General features: G+C 48.4%; 1 protein-coding gene across 1 annotated transcript in view; it reads left to right on the forward strand.

Annotated features, from left to right (window-relative positions):
* Positions 1–16,416, forward strand: part of T265_03110 (hypothetical protein) — a gene marked incomplete at both ends in the record, with an annotated part of 39,798 nt that overhangs the window by 6,821 nt on the left and 16,561 nt on the right. Inside the window, 2 exons of the mRNA XM_009167515.1 lie at positions 6,669–6,928; positions 6,968–7,207. Of these exons, the coding sequence (XP_009165779.1) occupies positions 6,669–6,928; positions 6,968–7,207 (500 nt within the window). The remainder of the gene's footprint in view (positions 1–6,668; positions 6,929–6,967; positions 7,208–16,416) is intronic.

The raw sequence follows: 16,416 nt of genomic DNA on the forward strand, positions 1-16,416 counted from the left end.
AGAGAGAGTCGAAGCACGTGACCAAGCTTATATTCTGTGAAAATGTACACGTACGCGTTTTTGCAGCTTTTTTGTATTCAAACAAAAAAGTATTATGCAAATGATGAAATACGTAGTGTTAAAATGGAAGCAAAATAAAGGTACAAACGCCACATTACTACCCCACTAGAGCATTGACCATGAAAGGGGAAAATGCTCGAATAATTAAGTAACGATTCAAAAAGTTGCTCACTTCAGGTTTCGCAATCAGCTACCTGCTGAGGGTACAGAGCGAACGATTAGTGGAAGCAGTGAGATTGGCGGCATGGATATCTTGGGTACGCGCGAGTATTGTTGGGGTAGCAGGATTGCTTAATGTGATCGTGGGTGCTTTGATGTGGACAGATTTCAAACGATCAATGGAGGAGGCATCGTGCTTTCCGCTTCTCTCTAAAACAAAGTATTTGGAGCGACGTTCTACAACCTTGAATGAGCCATCACAACAGGGTTGGAGGGGTTTCCTCGTTGCGTCATGTCGGACACATACAAATGGTGCAGAAGAGAGATCGGTTGAGATGTGTTCTGTTCGCGTTGATCGTTTGGTCGGTGTCGCACGAAGTTCGGACATATGCTGCTTCAGACGGGTGACGAATGTGACGGGTGATTCGGGCTGTGCGCTTGAAGGGGAAACCAGTTCACCAGGTAAACCTTAGGTTGTATCGTATACTGTTTCGAGTGGAGAGAATAGCGACCAAAATGAGGTTAAAAGAAGATGACCATAAAGTTGGGTTCCATTGGGCAGTCAATGCAGCTTTGAGGTAGCGATGGAAATGCTCAACCAGACCGCTGGAGCATGTGTGATATGCGGTAGTCGAAATGTGACGGAAACCGAAGAGTGTAGAAAACTTCCGGAACAGATTGCACTGAAATTTTGAACCGCGATGGGTAGTAACAGTGGAAGGTATGCAAAAACTACTCACCCATGTTGTAAAAATGATAAGTCAACCGTTTCAGCTGGATACGACTGCTGGCCAACGATCAACCACGGTAAGGATACCAGTGAAACCGTTTGATGGGGAAAGTAGACCAACAATTTCGAGATGAACATGTGTGAATCGAGCATCAGGAACGGCAAATGAACCGATGGCTGTATTCGTTTGCCGAGTTGAACTACTGAGTTGATAGGCGATGAACCGTTTGGCCCAGGATGTTATATCCTTATTCATGTAGGGCCACACAAGGCGTGCAATAATCAGCTCCCTCGTTGCTCTGATTCCTGGATGAGAAAATCCATGGAAGTGGTCGAAAACAACGCGTCGAAAAGCTTCGGGGACGATTAAGCGAGCTGATCCGGTAGACATATCACATAATATGGTTCCGGGTTGGAGAGCTATCGGAATTGAAGGGACTTGAAATGAGGGGAACGATAGAATGGGCAAAAAATTAGGATCACTGTTCTGAAGTTTAGCCAGCTTGGCTAGGTCCAGCTTCGTGGAAGGGTGAAGAGCGTTGATGTCAGGACGTGAAAGGGCATCTGCGACGACATTGTCCGAATCTGGGGTGTACCGAATTTCGGTAGTGAACTGTTAAATATAGTCGAGATGGCGTATCTCGCGTGGTGAATATCGATCAGGCTTGGCGTTGAAGGCATAGGTGGGTGGCTTATGGTCGGTTTGAATGTTAATTCATCTACCTTCTAACAAGTGCCGGAAATGGCGAATAGCAAGGTGAGTTGCAAGTAATTCACGACCAAAATTACTGTAACGCGCTTGTGCAACCTGCATCTTTTGTGAGAAAAAGGCTAGTGGTTGAGATACGTTGTTAACAACTTAATGAAGTACGGCGCCGATGGTGGCGTTCGAAGCATCAGTTGTCAAAATCGGCTTTGTGCGTTCGTGAGTGCCGCGAAAAGATATCTTTGTGGCGTGGGCTATGGCTCGCTTAGCTCTTTCGAAAGCGGCAATGGCAGCGGGGGCGAAGTAACAGATTTTTCTTTGGAGCGGTCAGCGGCTGAAAATTATCTGCACAACGGGGGGTGGTGTTACCAATGCAACGACGAAGTTGGGTGAGAGTGGAAGGTATGGGAAAAGACTCTGGAGCCAAAGTGCTCTCACGCAATAGTGAAATACCTGTGGTATCAATGTGGTGGCCAATAAAATCTAGACTAGTAACACCGAATAAGCATTTCTCAATGTTTAAACGTATGTTGTAAGTGAAAAGACGTTCAGACACTGCCCTGAGATGAGCTGCATGCTCAGTTGAGGAGGTGCTAGCGACTAGAACATCGTCAAGGTAGGCATACACAAGGGGTAAACCACGTAAAACATCGTCCATGAAACGTTGAAAAGTTTGAGCTGCATTTCGAAGGCCAAAGGGCATACGCGTGAATTCGAAAAGGCCGAACGGTGTTGTGATGGCTGTTTTAGGGATGTCATCCGGGGCTACGGGTATGTAGTAGTATGCACGTACGAGATCGAGTTTGGAGAAAATGTTTGTGTGGCATAAGGTACTTGCGAAACCGTGGGTATGTGGGGTGCGATACCTGTCTGGGATAGTAGCGTTATTGAGAGAACGGTAATCTCCATAAGGTCTCCAATCACTCTTAGATTTCTTGGGTACCATATGTAGGGGTGACGACCAATGACGACCAAGTGCGGATGATGCCGAGTTCGAGCATATGTTCGAACTCGTGTTTTGCCACTTGTAGCTTATCCGGATGAAGTCGGCGGGGGTTGGTATGGACGGGTGGACCTCTGGTCTGGATATGGTAAACAATGGAATGAGTGACCGGTTGGGTGTACTGACATGGATGAGTAAGGGTTGGAAAATACCTGAGTATATCAGCAAAATGTGAATCAGGTAAGATAACTCGGATACCTGTGGATGAAGTTGGGGCACCAAGTCCGTTGACTGAGAGGGAAGTTAGCATGTCCAAGAGGCGTTTGTGTCGAACATCGACAGACAAGTTGTAGTGGGTCAGGAAGTCTGCACCAATGATGGGTGTTTGGACGTCGGCCAAAAGGAAGATCCACTTGAACGCACGTCGCAACCGAGGTCAAGGCTGAGGGAACGTTCGCCGTATGTATCAATGCGGGTACCGTTGGCGGCTTGTAACGAATAAGAGGCAGAATCAAGTGGTGGATTCTTATGTGGTAGCACGCTAACTTCAGCTTCCGTATCTACGAGGAAACGTAGATCACTTGAACGATTGATGTTGTGGAATGGGCGACTAGTGCGAAAGGAGCCCAGACAGTCGTCGCCGTTACTGAATGGCCGGGGTGTTAAAGGGGTTTTGGGAGGTGGTTTGGAGGAACAAGGCGGTTGGCATTTGCGTGCTTGAGGAACGAAAGTTTGGTGATACGAGCACCAAGAAGGACAGGCGCGGGACAAAGATCTGGATCGTGAACGTGGTCGATGCTTGTTGATCTCTAGCCGTTGTAGGCGATCGGTCAAAGTATTAAACTTAGTTTGTAGTTGCGATATGGAGGCAGGAATTGGATCGGAATCTGTAGAAGTAGTGGGCGCAGGGCAGGAAATGGAGTTTAGAAGGTTATTAAGGTAGGTTTCGTGGATTTTATCGGCTATTTGGGCTAACTGCTCCAAGCTGTGATCATCAAAAAAGGCACTCATGACGTGAGATTTGGAGGGTGGAAATTTGTCGAGCCATAGTTGGGCCATTTTTCCACCGCTAGCTTACGGCCGCAGAGGAAACTGCGCATGTGGCGAAGCAGTTGTGATGGCAACCTGTCACCAAGTTCGACAGTGGTGAATAAATCCCGTAGAATCTCGTTTACGGACTTCCTTGTCCTACTTATGACGGCCGCTCGAAGAGCGCCGTAGGGATTATCTTTGGGAATATCTTCCAACAGATTATCCATTTCTGTTGCTAGATCACAAGTAGGATTTTGGACAACATAGGAAAATCGGCTGGCTTGGGTAGTGGTGCGGCGTGTAGTAAAAACGGCCTCCACCCGGGGAAACCATAACCTCGGCCTTGNATACCCTGGGCTTGTCTGGATTATAGTCTATGCTAATCGCATTCTTGACTAAATCCGCTGAATAAAAGTGTGCCTCCATAATGACCGGGAAAAAGAAGAAAGCACGACGACTTGAAGGGAAAAGTTTTCAAAAAAATATATCTAGAGAGACTCGGGCTCACCAAAGCGGCAATTTATGCGAGTCCTCGCCCCCCACTGAGAAAAAAAGCGAGCAGCGCTACACCCTTTTTTCACTTGTGCCTTTCAGGTGAACGACAGCCGCTGAACGACAAGGGCAAAACCAACCCGGGAAGCTTGGGCAAAAGCCTCATTCCTGTGTATCAGTCCATGAATCCGTGAGCCCTGGAGTTGAACTGAAACAAGTGTATTCGCGCTAAATTCCATTACCGCCTGTTCCAATTTTTTTGCTCCGCCTCCCTCTGTGGGTTTCGTCTCAAGTTCAACGTCATGGCGTCGAACTTGGAGGCGTGTAGACGTTTTCTAAATGAAAACTCCGCAAAAGTTCGTGAAGTGAACGTTAGATGTTTATTGGGACTTGTATTTCAGGAAGCGCTTCAGAGGGAAGTGGAAAGTGTCATTATCTCTTACGGAGACCTCAGACTTAAGAAGGAGGAATTCAGTGAGTTCCTGGTTGCATCTAATCGCACTTTCAGCGTTTAATGACGGGACTTCCAAGGCGCTCTTTTGCCTCAATGGCACTATTCCTGTTCTGTACAAAAATTCAACATACAATATCCCTGTGGCCATTTTCCTGTATGATAACCACCCACACAAGGCTCCCATAGTTTACGTCCGGCCAACACCCACCATGCAGATCAAGGCAAATAACTTTGTAGATACAAATGGACTCGTATGTCTCCCCTATATATCCGAATGGAAGCACGTGAGTGGGGCATTTTTTCTGTCAACTTATCCCAATTTTGAGCCTATCAGACTCATGGGTTTATCACAGGACCGATGGAGCTCCAAAACCAGCTGGCTGCACGCGTTACACAGTTTACTACATTCTGGGGTTCAAAAGCCAGATAAAGCGTGGGATTTTGAATTGCATCCCATTTGGATGTGACGAGTGTTTCCAGGCTAGTGCAGAGACCTCGGGTCTGGCTCCGCCAGTCGTTCCCAAGTCAGAACAGGTGGTGTAGTACCAGGTGCCTGTAAATGGTTTGGGAATATTGGCCCCGTATGGGTTCGGCAAAACGCGTCCGCGATACTCTTGACAAGTGTTGCATATTCTATCGAGGACGCACGAGTTTATTAGGACGTTTAGAGTATCCCTTTGTACGGCCGGGTTACAAATCGTGATTCCTCTTACTGGAAGGAGAAATGAAGCTAAGGGGGACCAGGTTGTTAGTCGGTGCTGGACGCGAACTTAACGCGGCAGACTGGTCAAAACAACGTCGTACGCGTATTCCAAACGGTATGTGTGAAGAAATTGAGGAAAGTGCGAAATCATAAATATGTATCAAGACAACGTTAGACAGTTGAACAATACACAAGATTGTGTCCAATTCAAAGGTGCGTTGTACAAAGTATGCTACACATCGCCGCATCGTTGGACAAGTCTTTCGTTGTGTGAGTAGGTAATACAACAGAGAAGTCACTGGTTGTTTCACCCCACACTACTGACTTACTCATTCCAGTAGGGGAACCTTCGTAACTAACTTTATTTACGTGTCAGAATCCCCCAGGGATAGATAAGACCACCCGCACACACCGATGGCCTTTTTACTCCAGAGTTATCTTAAGGTTAATTTTAGGTCATTTTAATGGATTAAACTTCGGAGTTGAGACAGTTTTCAAACCTCGGGCGTGCAGTTTTTCTAGCAGTGGATTCTCGTGCCTAGTTGCCGGTGGGGGGGGGTTGCATGGAGATAGCATTCAAGCAGTGTTTGGGTGTTGTATTGGTTAACCGTTAGTCACAATAAAGGGTGCAAAGTCCCGTTGAGGCCAAGATGCCGGGGTGAGTTGTACTTCATTAATTGCAGAAATGTAGCCAACATTGACAGGGACAAGAGAGATGATATTGAGTAGGAAAAATAGCAGTTTTCAAGTGCCACAGTGTCCGCAACGAACAGTAACCGAGTAGCATGGAAGCTAGGCGCCGGAAAGGTGTTACAGCTGAACGATTTATTTTTTATCTATATTTTGTTGGGGGGCCCAAAAGCATTTTGCTTCCTTGTAGCGGCAGCGCCTCCGCTTGAACGCATACCCGTTGACAGTCGCCAGTGCGTTGTTCGTTTGGAATCTCGATGAACTATGGTCCATCTCACACTGTTTATTGTACCTGCACATTGGATGCGGAAGCTGATAAAGTGATGCGTAAATACAGCACTGTAATTGGACTGTTAAGTGGAGGGATTGGGAAGGGAGCTATGCATTAAAGACAATAGCTTGGATGCATTAGCGCCATTGAGGGCGCGACTGGGCCATGTCTGACAATGTCTCCAGCCATTGATATGACCCGTCTCAGGGTCCCCATCCAGAAAGATGGCAATGACCAGCGCAGCTGAGTTTGTTAGTAATGGCTTTTATACTCTGCTGCCAAATCATTGTTCGACTGCTGTCTTCCACCTTTCACATGGAACACATTTGTGGACTCTGACCACGCGCTCGTCCGGAGTCGCTTCACCCTACGTTTCCCGGGGTCGCGTAAGGTGCGGACAAATCGCATGGCAACTGAAAGACTGGCAGATCCGGATGTCAGACGAACTTACAAGAATCGTCTTCTAGAGTCTCTTCCAAGTGCTCCACCATCAGATGTGAACTCATACTGGGACGAGATTGCTACCTCTTTGCATAGTGCTGGGAATTTTGCCTGTGGCACGACCCAACCAGGCGCACTCAAGCACTGGATATCAGACCGAACGGTGGCACTACTTAAATCTCGAAGAAATATCCCAGCCGGTCCCGAACATAACCCGATGCGAAGAGCCATCAGACGCCAAGTGAAAGTGAGTTTGCGATCCGACCGTGAAGTATGGTGGACACAGAAAGTCAAAGAAATGGAAGAGGCCCAAAAAGCCGGTAATAGCCGAAGATTATTTCAGTTGATCCGTGCGACCGGTCCCCGGAAACCACCTGTGAACGAAACCATCAAGCATCAGAACGGAACGATCATCTCGAACAAAGAAGAACGCGTCGACCGATGGGCTAAATACTTCGAACAACAACTGTCATGGCCACCAGCCGGCACCCATCTAGAGCCCACAGGTGAAGTGGAACCCTGGACGGTGAGCGTTGAACCACCTACGGCCTCGGAGTTTTACCACTGCATATGTTCTCTCAAGCATCATCTCTGTCGATGATGATGATGATGATGATGATGATTTCACATGGCTGTGCGAAAAGAGCCCTTCGAGGAAGTTGGTCGACTGGCATACGCAGCACGTGGTCAAGCTAGCACAACCTGTGCAGTGTGATCAGTTTATCTATCGAGGGTGAGTTATTTCTCCCGAATACCATTCGATGTACTTCAGCATTGCTGATCCGATGTTCCCACTAGACTCGAGCAATGCTCCGAAGACATCGATGGTCAAACACTGAAAGTCTTTTAACTTCCTCGGCGCGCAGCGGCTAGGAATGCAATATGGAGCGCGCCGCAGCATCATAAACCCGACCATTGACGGATAAGTTGATGTCACGCCTACGCCACAGGTGATGTAGGTTCACCAAAGCTGCTCTGACCTTCCCAATGCGGATGGAAATATCATCTTTCGCGAGACCACCGCGACTGATACAGCCAGTCAGGTAAACGAATTTGTCTACTGCCCCAATCAGTTCTTCCGCAAGCATGAGGCTAGGGTTCGAGCCCACCCAGTCTTGCAGTAGCACTTTACACTTTGCGGGCGTGAAGCGTATGCCAAACCGTGAGGCGGAATTATTTACATTATTTAATATTGTTTGCATTGCCATGGCGGCAGATCCCAAAAGAGCTATGTCATTTGCATTCTCGATATCTGTGAGCGGACGCCCCGGGTGCACTTCGACGCCACAGGCCTTAGAGGCTGGTAGTGAGTCTTCCATGATCGTATCAATGACAAAGTGGAAGAGGAAAGGTGAAAGAGGGCAGCCCTATCTGACACCAATTGATGTGGTGAACTCAGGCGGGAGCTTCCCGTAGACGTTCACATGACCGCGGGAGTTGGCGTACAGCGACTAAGGAGGATCAAGAACACGTACATATTTGCTACGTAGACACTGCCATAGTGCCTGGTGGCCCACAGAGTCAAAGGCAGCCTTCAGATCAAGAAACATGACCATTGTTAGTTGCTGGAAGCATTGTCGCTGTTCTAGAATTTTTCGGAGGGTGAATAAATGATTGATGCATCCTCCTACCTCTACCTCTTTCTCTGATCAGTCAGACATCGAAGGATAAGACCAGGGAGCACCGATGCTACGGCTAATGGGCTGATGCCACGGTGGTTTTCGCACAGCATTCGCGTACTCTTTTCGAAGACATGGATAACTGTTGACATGCGCCATTCTGCAGTCACTTTCTCTTCGTTCCATATAGCACCAATAAGCTTCGTCAGGTGGATCGATAGGGATTCTCTGCCTTCTTTGAAGGGGGCTAGATACATACCGTCCGGTGCTGGTGCGTTCTCGCGTTTTAGCATGGATGTTTACATTCCATTCGCCTGTATGCATTATCCCTACAGGTTGTGTTGCAGGAGGCCAGCTGAGCTCTTCTTCGAAGTGTTCGGCCCATCTTTCTGGTTGACGTTTCGCTAACCGTTGCTTTCCTGGAGCCAGTCGACCGTGTCAGTTGATATAGGCCACGGTTGTTTCCTGTAGCAAAAGCCTTCATCTCCCGGGCTTTCGATGTTCACCAGAGGTCTCGGTCTTTCCTTAGACTACATCTAAGGGATTTGTGTGTGCCGTCGTACTCGTTGCCTGCTGGTATAGCTTTCTTGGCATCAGTCATGGATAGCGACCTCAATGACATCCAATGGTCTTGTGGTCGAATTGGGGAAGTCGGACAGACAGCAATGAATGCCGCTAGCATAGCTCCTTTCACATTTTGCCACGCTTCATCCACATGCTCACTGCCACTGCGGTATTGGTTTACTGTGGAGAGTCGCTGGGGCAGCTCAGATCGATACTGTTGAGCTATGGTCCGAAGATAGCGGATTGGCATGCTTCTTGCTAATTTGCGAGGGCCTGAAGGGAAGCGAACCATCAGGCGTGCACGCACGATAGCGTGATCGGAATCAAGTGTTGTGCCCCAGAAGGAACGGTGGTTTTGAATTGACTCTCCTCCGGTGGCTGATGGCCGCGTGGTCCAACTGGGTCTACGGTTGATTTGCAGTTGGTGGCCGCCAGTTTACGCAGTGCGAACGTTTATGTTGAAACTTTGTACTTGCCAGAAACAGTTCATGGCCAGCACAGCTGAAAGAGTCTATCTTCGTTGTCTGTGCGGCGAGCATCGACTCCGAATCGACCGCCCAAATGTGATTCCAAGGAGCTCAGACGACTTACTTGAGCATTCAAATTGCCTGCAAGGATCACAATGTCAGTGCTTTTTGCCTGACGAATGAGCCCGGATAGCTCTCGATAGAAAGTATTCTTCTCCGCATCAGAACTGCAGTCCGTTGGGGCATAAGCCGACACTACAAACAGGCACCGCTTTCTATGCCGAGAGGCATTGAGCTTAGTTGAACTAAATAACTGGACGGCACAAAGATGCCTGTTCACTGGGATCCAATTCAGCAAAGCGCGTTCAGCTCTGGGGCTGAGTGCAACTCCCAGGCCATATATTCCACGAGTCATCGCTTTTGGATCACCGGAGACACGGTTCTGAGTTCATCCTTGACGTTCTGATATTCATAATCACGCTTGGGCATTGTATGTGTGTTTCGGAAACACAGCATACATCAATTTAAAGGGAGTATAAGCTTTCAGCAAGCATTGCCTGTTTGCCAGTTTGACACAGAGTACGGACGTTAAAAGTTCCTATGTAGAAAGGATTTCATGGATTTAGAAGGGTGTTATTTTGTTTATTGTTAAAAGTCAGCGAGGAGCATAATTCCGTTCGATCAGATGATTGACAGTCAAATGACTCAGCGACGTTTGCTCATGCAGTGGGAGGGGGGTGGGGAGGGGGGTCGGTGGACACCGAACTGCGCTGGCAAATGATACTTCTTGGTCGCCCGGGCCGAGGAAGGGGGTTGGTTGAGGTACTTCATCTTGAGCCTTTGACTCAGAAACCTGATCTACGAGGCAGTGGAAGGATGTAGAGTTTTGTTCGAGGGCCATGCCCCTGACCTCTGAATCAGAGGTCTGACCCACGAGGCAGCGGACAGTAGGGTTTTCTTTAGGGACCCTTCCCGGAGCCGACAACTCAAATTTCTGATCTGCTGGGCTGCAGAAGGTTGGCCTAACCCGAGGTTGCCGGGAATAAGGCATTACTGTCTCATTCCTAATGCGGCTGTGCACAGCAGGTGCCTTTTGAGCAGCACCGGACTATTCGGTTTCGAAAGTATTTCGACCGTAGTGGATAATGCACCGGCGGTCACGGTGAAAAAAAATCGTTCAGCTGTTGCACCCTTTCGGTGCCTAGCTGCCATGCCACCCGAAGGTTGCACAAGGGCTGGAATACTGCCAGGTTGCTCAAGCCTAGACAGGGCAGGTTGAGAGGCAGAGGTCGGGTTTGAACCACGGACCTTCCGGTCAGTAAATTCGCGATCTAACCACTTGGGCCACCTCGCGGTCACGGTCAGCTGTTGGACGATCGGAGTGTGCGGTTCCTTTTCTAACCCGTCCTTCCTCGGTGGAAGGCAGCATCGCTGCTTCCATAAAAATGGACATGCTGATCGCCTGGGGGAAACACCTTACTGCCTTCACACTCCTGTCGCAGAGGACAGTACGACTTTACCCCCAGACTAATCGGCACTAGGATTACTCGTAGTACGGGGTCTCGTTGCTCTTGGTCTGACTGCTCTCCTTTGGCCTTCCTGGCATGGTTGCACCCTGTAGAAAGACGTTCCAATTAGTGTAGCCCGCGGGATCATTGCAGCACTCAAGCCCCATTATCACGTCAAGGTGGCAGCTTTAGGTCGGGATGACGTAGGACGCAAGTACTGTCACTGAACTGACCGCCCACCTCGCTGTGTTCCAGGTTTCCTCTGCGCGCCTCTGATGGTGCAGAGTCCGATGTAGTTGGATATGCCGACATGGGTATTGTATTGAGTGGTACAGCGGCAGCGACTCCGCTCGACTTCATACCCGTTGGCAGTCGCCAGTGTGCTGTTCGTTTGGCAACGTCCGTGAAGGAGTCTCGATAAACTATGGTCCATCTCACAATGTTTATTGTACCCGTTTAAGCCCCAACGGACTGTAGCTTTGAATCTGCCAAGGAGTTTCTATGGCGCCCTGGGTGTTCTTTCACAACGGGATAAAAGCTTAGATATCGTTATGGTTGCTGAGGACATGCATGCTCAGGTAGGTAGACTAAGTGTGGTTCTCTCGGATTGAATACGAGACTCACGGACAACGAAGAGCGCCTGCTTCAGATATGTGCCGATCACAGAGTGCCCCTGTGCAGCATCAATTCGCGGAATAACTGAAATCGTTTACAACGTGGTACGCCCCAACTACCCCGGGTCTAGATTGACCACACCGGTGGTGTGGGTCGATCACTACCTTCTGAAATACCAGCGTAGACTCCGACCATGCGCTTGTCCGCCTTTTCAGGTCTACACAAAACGCTCACACCTCACTCAGCCATTGAGAGGCTAGTGGATCCATAAATCAAACGAAACTATCAGAACCTGCTCCTCCAACACATGTCAGAGGGTCGAAGGTCGGATATTACCAGCCGTTGGAACAGATATCCGAGGCGCTACTCAGAGCCGGAACTGCTGCTTGCGGCACAACCCAGCCAACCTCATCCAAACACTCGACCTCTGGTAGGACTGTGGCTTTGCAAGATACTCAGCGACACATTCCTCCTGGCTGCAACCACAACTGCCTTCGGGGCATCACCCAACCCCGGGTGAAACTGAGTGTCCGTGCAGATCGAGAAGCATGGCTTACCCGAAAGGCCAAAGAACTGGGAAGTGTGAAAGTTGCTGAAAACGTCTGCAGACTGTTTCACTTGGTTCGTTCGACTGGTCCTTGGAAGCCTCTTTTCAGCAAAATTATCAGAAGCTAAAATGGCCAAACGTCCAGCAAAGCAGAACGTTTGTAACAGTGGGCACAATACTTCGAACAGCAATTCAGTTGGCCACCTGCTATTTTCAATCCGGAGTCCTGGCATTCAACAGAAAGGTGGTCTGTGAATATTGAGTCGTCTTCAACCTCAAAATTGTCCGAGTATGTATCCCTACTCAAGAGTCATCATGCCGCTGGTCGTGACGACCTTCTACCTGCTCTGTTCAAGCTTGGCGATGGGTTTCTCATGCAGTACCTGTCTGCTCTATTTGGGTCTATCTGGGAGAAAGAGACAACGGGTGAATCGATAATATTGTCCATTTTCAAAAAGGGCACTCGCAGTGAATTTAGTAACTGCAGAAGTGTTACTTTGACCTTCGTTGTAACAAGGTTTCTGGTGTCAGATTTTTCGTCGTCCTACGTCATCACATGAATCCTTGACCCGTGAACATCAAGCAGGAGTTCGACAGGGTAAAGTCTGTACTGACCACATCTTCACGATCCGCCGGGTGTTAGAGCAACGCCACGTGTACAAACCACAATCTTGGTGTTCCTTGACTTCGACGGTGCGTTCGACTCTGTCGATCGGTCAATGCTGTTAACTACACTTGCTCAACAGGGTACGCCCCAGAAGTTTGTGAACATAATCTGATCCCTATATTCATGTCTCTGAGTGCGTGAAAGTGTATGATGAGCTCTCCAAAAGCTTCCCTACAAAAACTGGTGTCCGACCATTCTGTCTATTCTTTTTGAACTTCGTCAGTGATAAAATAAAGAGGCAAACGCTGGAAGGTCTTCAAAGCGCCGGTGTTCAAATTGTTGCTGGTGATAACCTTGTCTATCTGGAGTATGCAGACGATATCGCCCCCATCTTTGACGATCAAGGCGAAGCACAAGCCGTGTTGGATAGAGTGACCACCATCATACTTGAAGTTTGCGCCTAGCACCTTCAGAGTTCAAAGTGCTAACGTAGTCTCTGAACATACCCTTTACGATTCAACGAGAATCACTGGAGGTTATGAACTTAACATACCTCAGCAGTTTTATTAGCTGTGACGGAAATGTGTCTGATGAAGTCTGTAAGTTTCTCAAAGACTCGTATCATGCTTGCCAATTTGCGTCAAAATTGTTGTCAAAAAGGCATATCACTGGTTCTGGTTTTGGTTCTGACCAACCATGCCTCAGAATGGTTGCTGGTGTCTGACGGCGTCAACCAATTCGGAACGGGGTAATTGGAAACCAAGTATTTGGTTGTCCAGCAGGCACTTCAATCGCGGAAAACACCCACAACCAACAACCGCGGTGGCCCGGCCATATGCTACCGAAACCAGTGTTGTTCTCCGTCCCTTCTTCAAAATGGTGCAAACCGCGAGGTGGATAACGTATGAATTGGCAGGAGGTTGTGAAAGAGATTACAATGAGTTTGAGTGTCCTGTCGTTACGCCTTGCATAATGGGGTCCACGTGACCCATCCTGCACCTGGCTGGAGACATCACAAGGAATGGCGTTTGATCGATGTCAGTAGCTTTCGTGCTGTCAGTTTCTTTCCAGATTGTCTTATTGAGCGTTCGGAAGTGTATGCACTTCAAAATGCTTGCGATAGGCCATCACCAGGTCCTCTCCCTCACCCCATCTCTTCTTCCTTTCATTATACGACTGAATATAATTGGTTAAACTCTGCGGTTGTACGACAGTAGAGCATCAATGTCAACTGATGTTGCTTCCTCTGACGATGAAAATGGTGACGACGATGGTGATGTTCATCTGTGGTGGTTTTTCTGTTTTTTATTATTCTGGAGTGTATGTTGTTATAATCCATGTGGCAGAAGAACCTCTGTGTGGACATCTTTCAGCAGTTGCGTTTGTGCATTTTACTTGGCTATGTGTGAGAAGTACTCTGCGAATAATAATCGCTGTGTGTTCCGCGGCGTCGAATTCCCGATAAGATTTCAACTTCACTCGAGTCTCAGAGAAGTATTCCGGCGTGTCAGACGTCGACTGCAGATAATTATCTGGACTGATCGTCATGTCTGGGAAACCCAGAGGTTTGAAGAAGCAAGGGAGCGAAATTCTCGGGTGACATTTGAAGAGTATTCCACTTATCCATGCAGTGGTCCCCTAAATACTTCCGTCGATGAAGCTCAATAGCACTAATGGTTGGACCCTCTCCGACAAAAAATGGTGCTTGGGCTGTTGGGTCGAACAAATCAGCTGGTCAACCATTGGTTTCCGACAAACAGTTGATCCAGAGACGAACGTGAAATCTCCAGCGGCTTCCGAGGTATACAGATGCATTTCTCCCCCTTCCAGGCGTTACTGAGCTGACGACACTTACGAAGTATCATTGTTTAAAAATGGTTTGAGAATTGTCCTGTTACCTCCGCTATGCAGGCCAGCTAACGTCATGCTCGTCACAATCGAACCATATTTTGAATGTTTACAAATTCAACCAGTTTACTCGATTCGTTGCCTGGAACAGAAGTACGAACAGATCTTGCAGCTGACCGCTGCTTGCACAGACCGACAATCTTACACAGGTTGAGCCGGCCTATCCTTCCACAAGTGTTGGCCGCACTGTAGTGACCTTGTGATGGCGGCCTCTCGCATTGTTGGCAGTGTATCGTCTGCCTGAGCAACTCGTATTTTTTCAGTTCGAAGCGATGGTCTTTGGGAGCAGGATTGATCGATTTGAGAGCTCTCCAGGTGCGTGGGTCCTTCAAAATCGTTCAGCTGTAGCACCCTTTCGGTGCCTAGCTGCCATGCTGCGTGAGGGCTGGAATACTGCCAGGTTGCCCAAGCCTAGACAGGGCAGGTTGAGAGGCGGAGATCGGGTTCAAACCACGGACCTTCCGGTCAGTAAATTCGCGCTCTAACCACTTGGACCATCTCGCCCCCTCCCCTCAATAACCCGCGATACATGGTAACGTGCCGTCATCGGAGTGCTGGAACCAGAGCCGGTTTCTGTAGTGTAACTGTTTGTCATCTGACACATTCTGACCAGCAGGTGCTTTGCGAGTTCCTTTGGGTAGGTGTTGATACTACCCCAGTTCTCACCCGCGCAGGGCTGGCAGTCTGTTAGACCGCATTGGTAGACTTTGATTAATGGGGAGCAGTAAAACCACCTCTGTATTTCCTATAGTTATCCTCCTCAAGACAGAGAGGTCGTCCCTCGCAGGATGTTTGACTTATATCCAGCTTGAAGATATGGTGGATTTCGTGGCCATTACCGTTCACCTCGTCTGTATTTTTCGTCGCGATAGCCTTGCTCCTGGTAGCGTGCTATCCAGTATCTCAAATGAAAGAAGTGATTCAATACCCAATAATATTATGCCAATCGAGTTTATTTAAGTAGCCCCAGAAGCTGCGTTGGTTGGAACATGTTTTACGCATGCCGAACCATCGTTTGTCGAAGAGAGTACTGTTTTCCATGCCCAATTCAGAGTGGCGTAAACAGTGAGGTGGCCAACCCTTGACTTGGGAGAGAAGTATGAAGGAGATCACGAAACGCTTGGGTGCTGTCGGTGCTACTCGCCTTGCAGGGTGGGGACCGCGTGTTCCTCACTGTGCCTGGTTGGAGACACTACAAGATATGGCTGCCAACCGATGTCAGTGGCGTTCTTGTTGTCAGTTTCTGTCCAGATTGCCTGAGTGAATGTCTGGAGGTGTAGGCACCTCGGAATGATTGTGTTAAGCTAGCACTAAGTCCCTCCCCCATCCACCTTTATTTTTTTTTCACAATAAGGCTTTCAAATAAATCATGGTTGTACGGCAGTGAAGCATCGGTGTTGAACACTGATGTCATGCTGTCGATGATGATGATGATGATGATGATGAGCCCCACAGGTGAAAGTAGCCACTTTGGCCATTAGGGGCTGAATCTACCCACTCATCAAGTATCCGGCTTCGGTTGCATCTGGTCGCATATTTTTCAGATTGGTTGATAAGTGACAGAATATGTGTTCCAACCGATTACCTGGGGTTTCCGGTGCGCGAACCGACATTCACCATGGTATGTTCGCTGGTTACGATGAAGGCGAGTTAATGTACGTAAGTGTCATTTTCAGGGTTCCGGAAAAACAACATATCTCGAAACTGGTCACTATTCCGTTTTTAAAGTTAATTTGGTTGCTCACCATGTGAGCAGTTAATTACCGTACCGTTGGGGGAAATCCTGTTCGTATGCGTAAATCTCCTGCTGCAAGGGTGGCTTGTTTAAGTGGTCCTGATACAAGCTGTCCTGGAGGGTCCGTTCCTAATCACTCGGATCCATCAGGGTCAGTTGCTGCTG

Source organism: Opisthorchis viverrini, assembly GCF_000715545.1.
Source record: "Opisthorchis viverrini unplaced genomic scaffold opera_v5_42, whole genome shotgun sequence".
Taxonomy (NCBI): Eukaryota; Metazoa; Platyhelminthes; class Trematoda; order Opisthorchiida; family Opisthorchiidae; genus Opisthorchis; species Opisthorchis viverrini.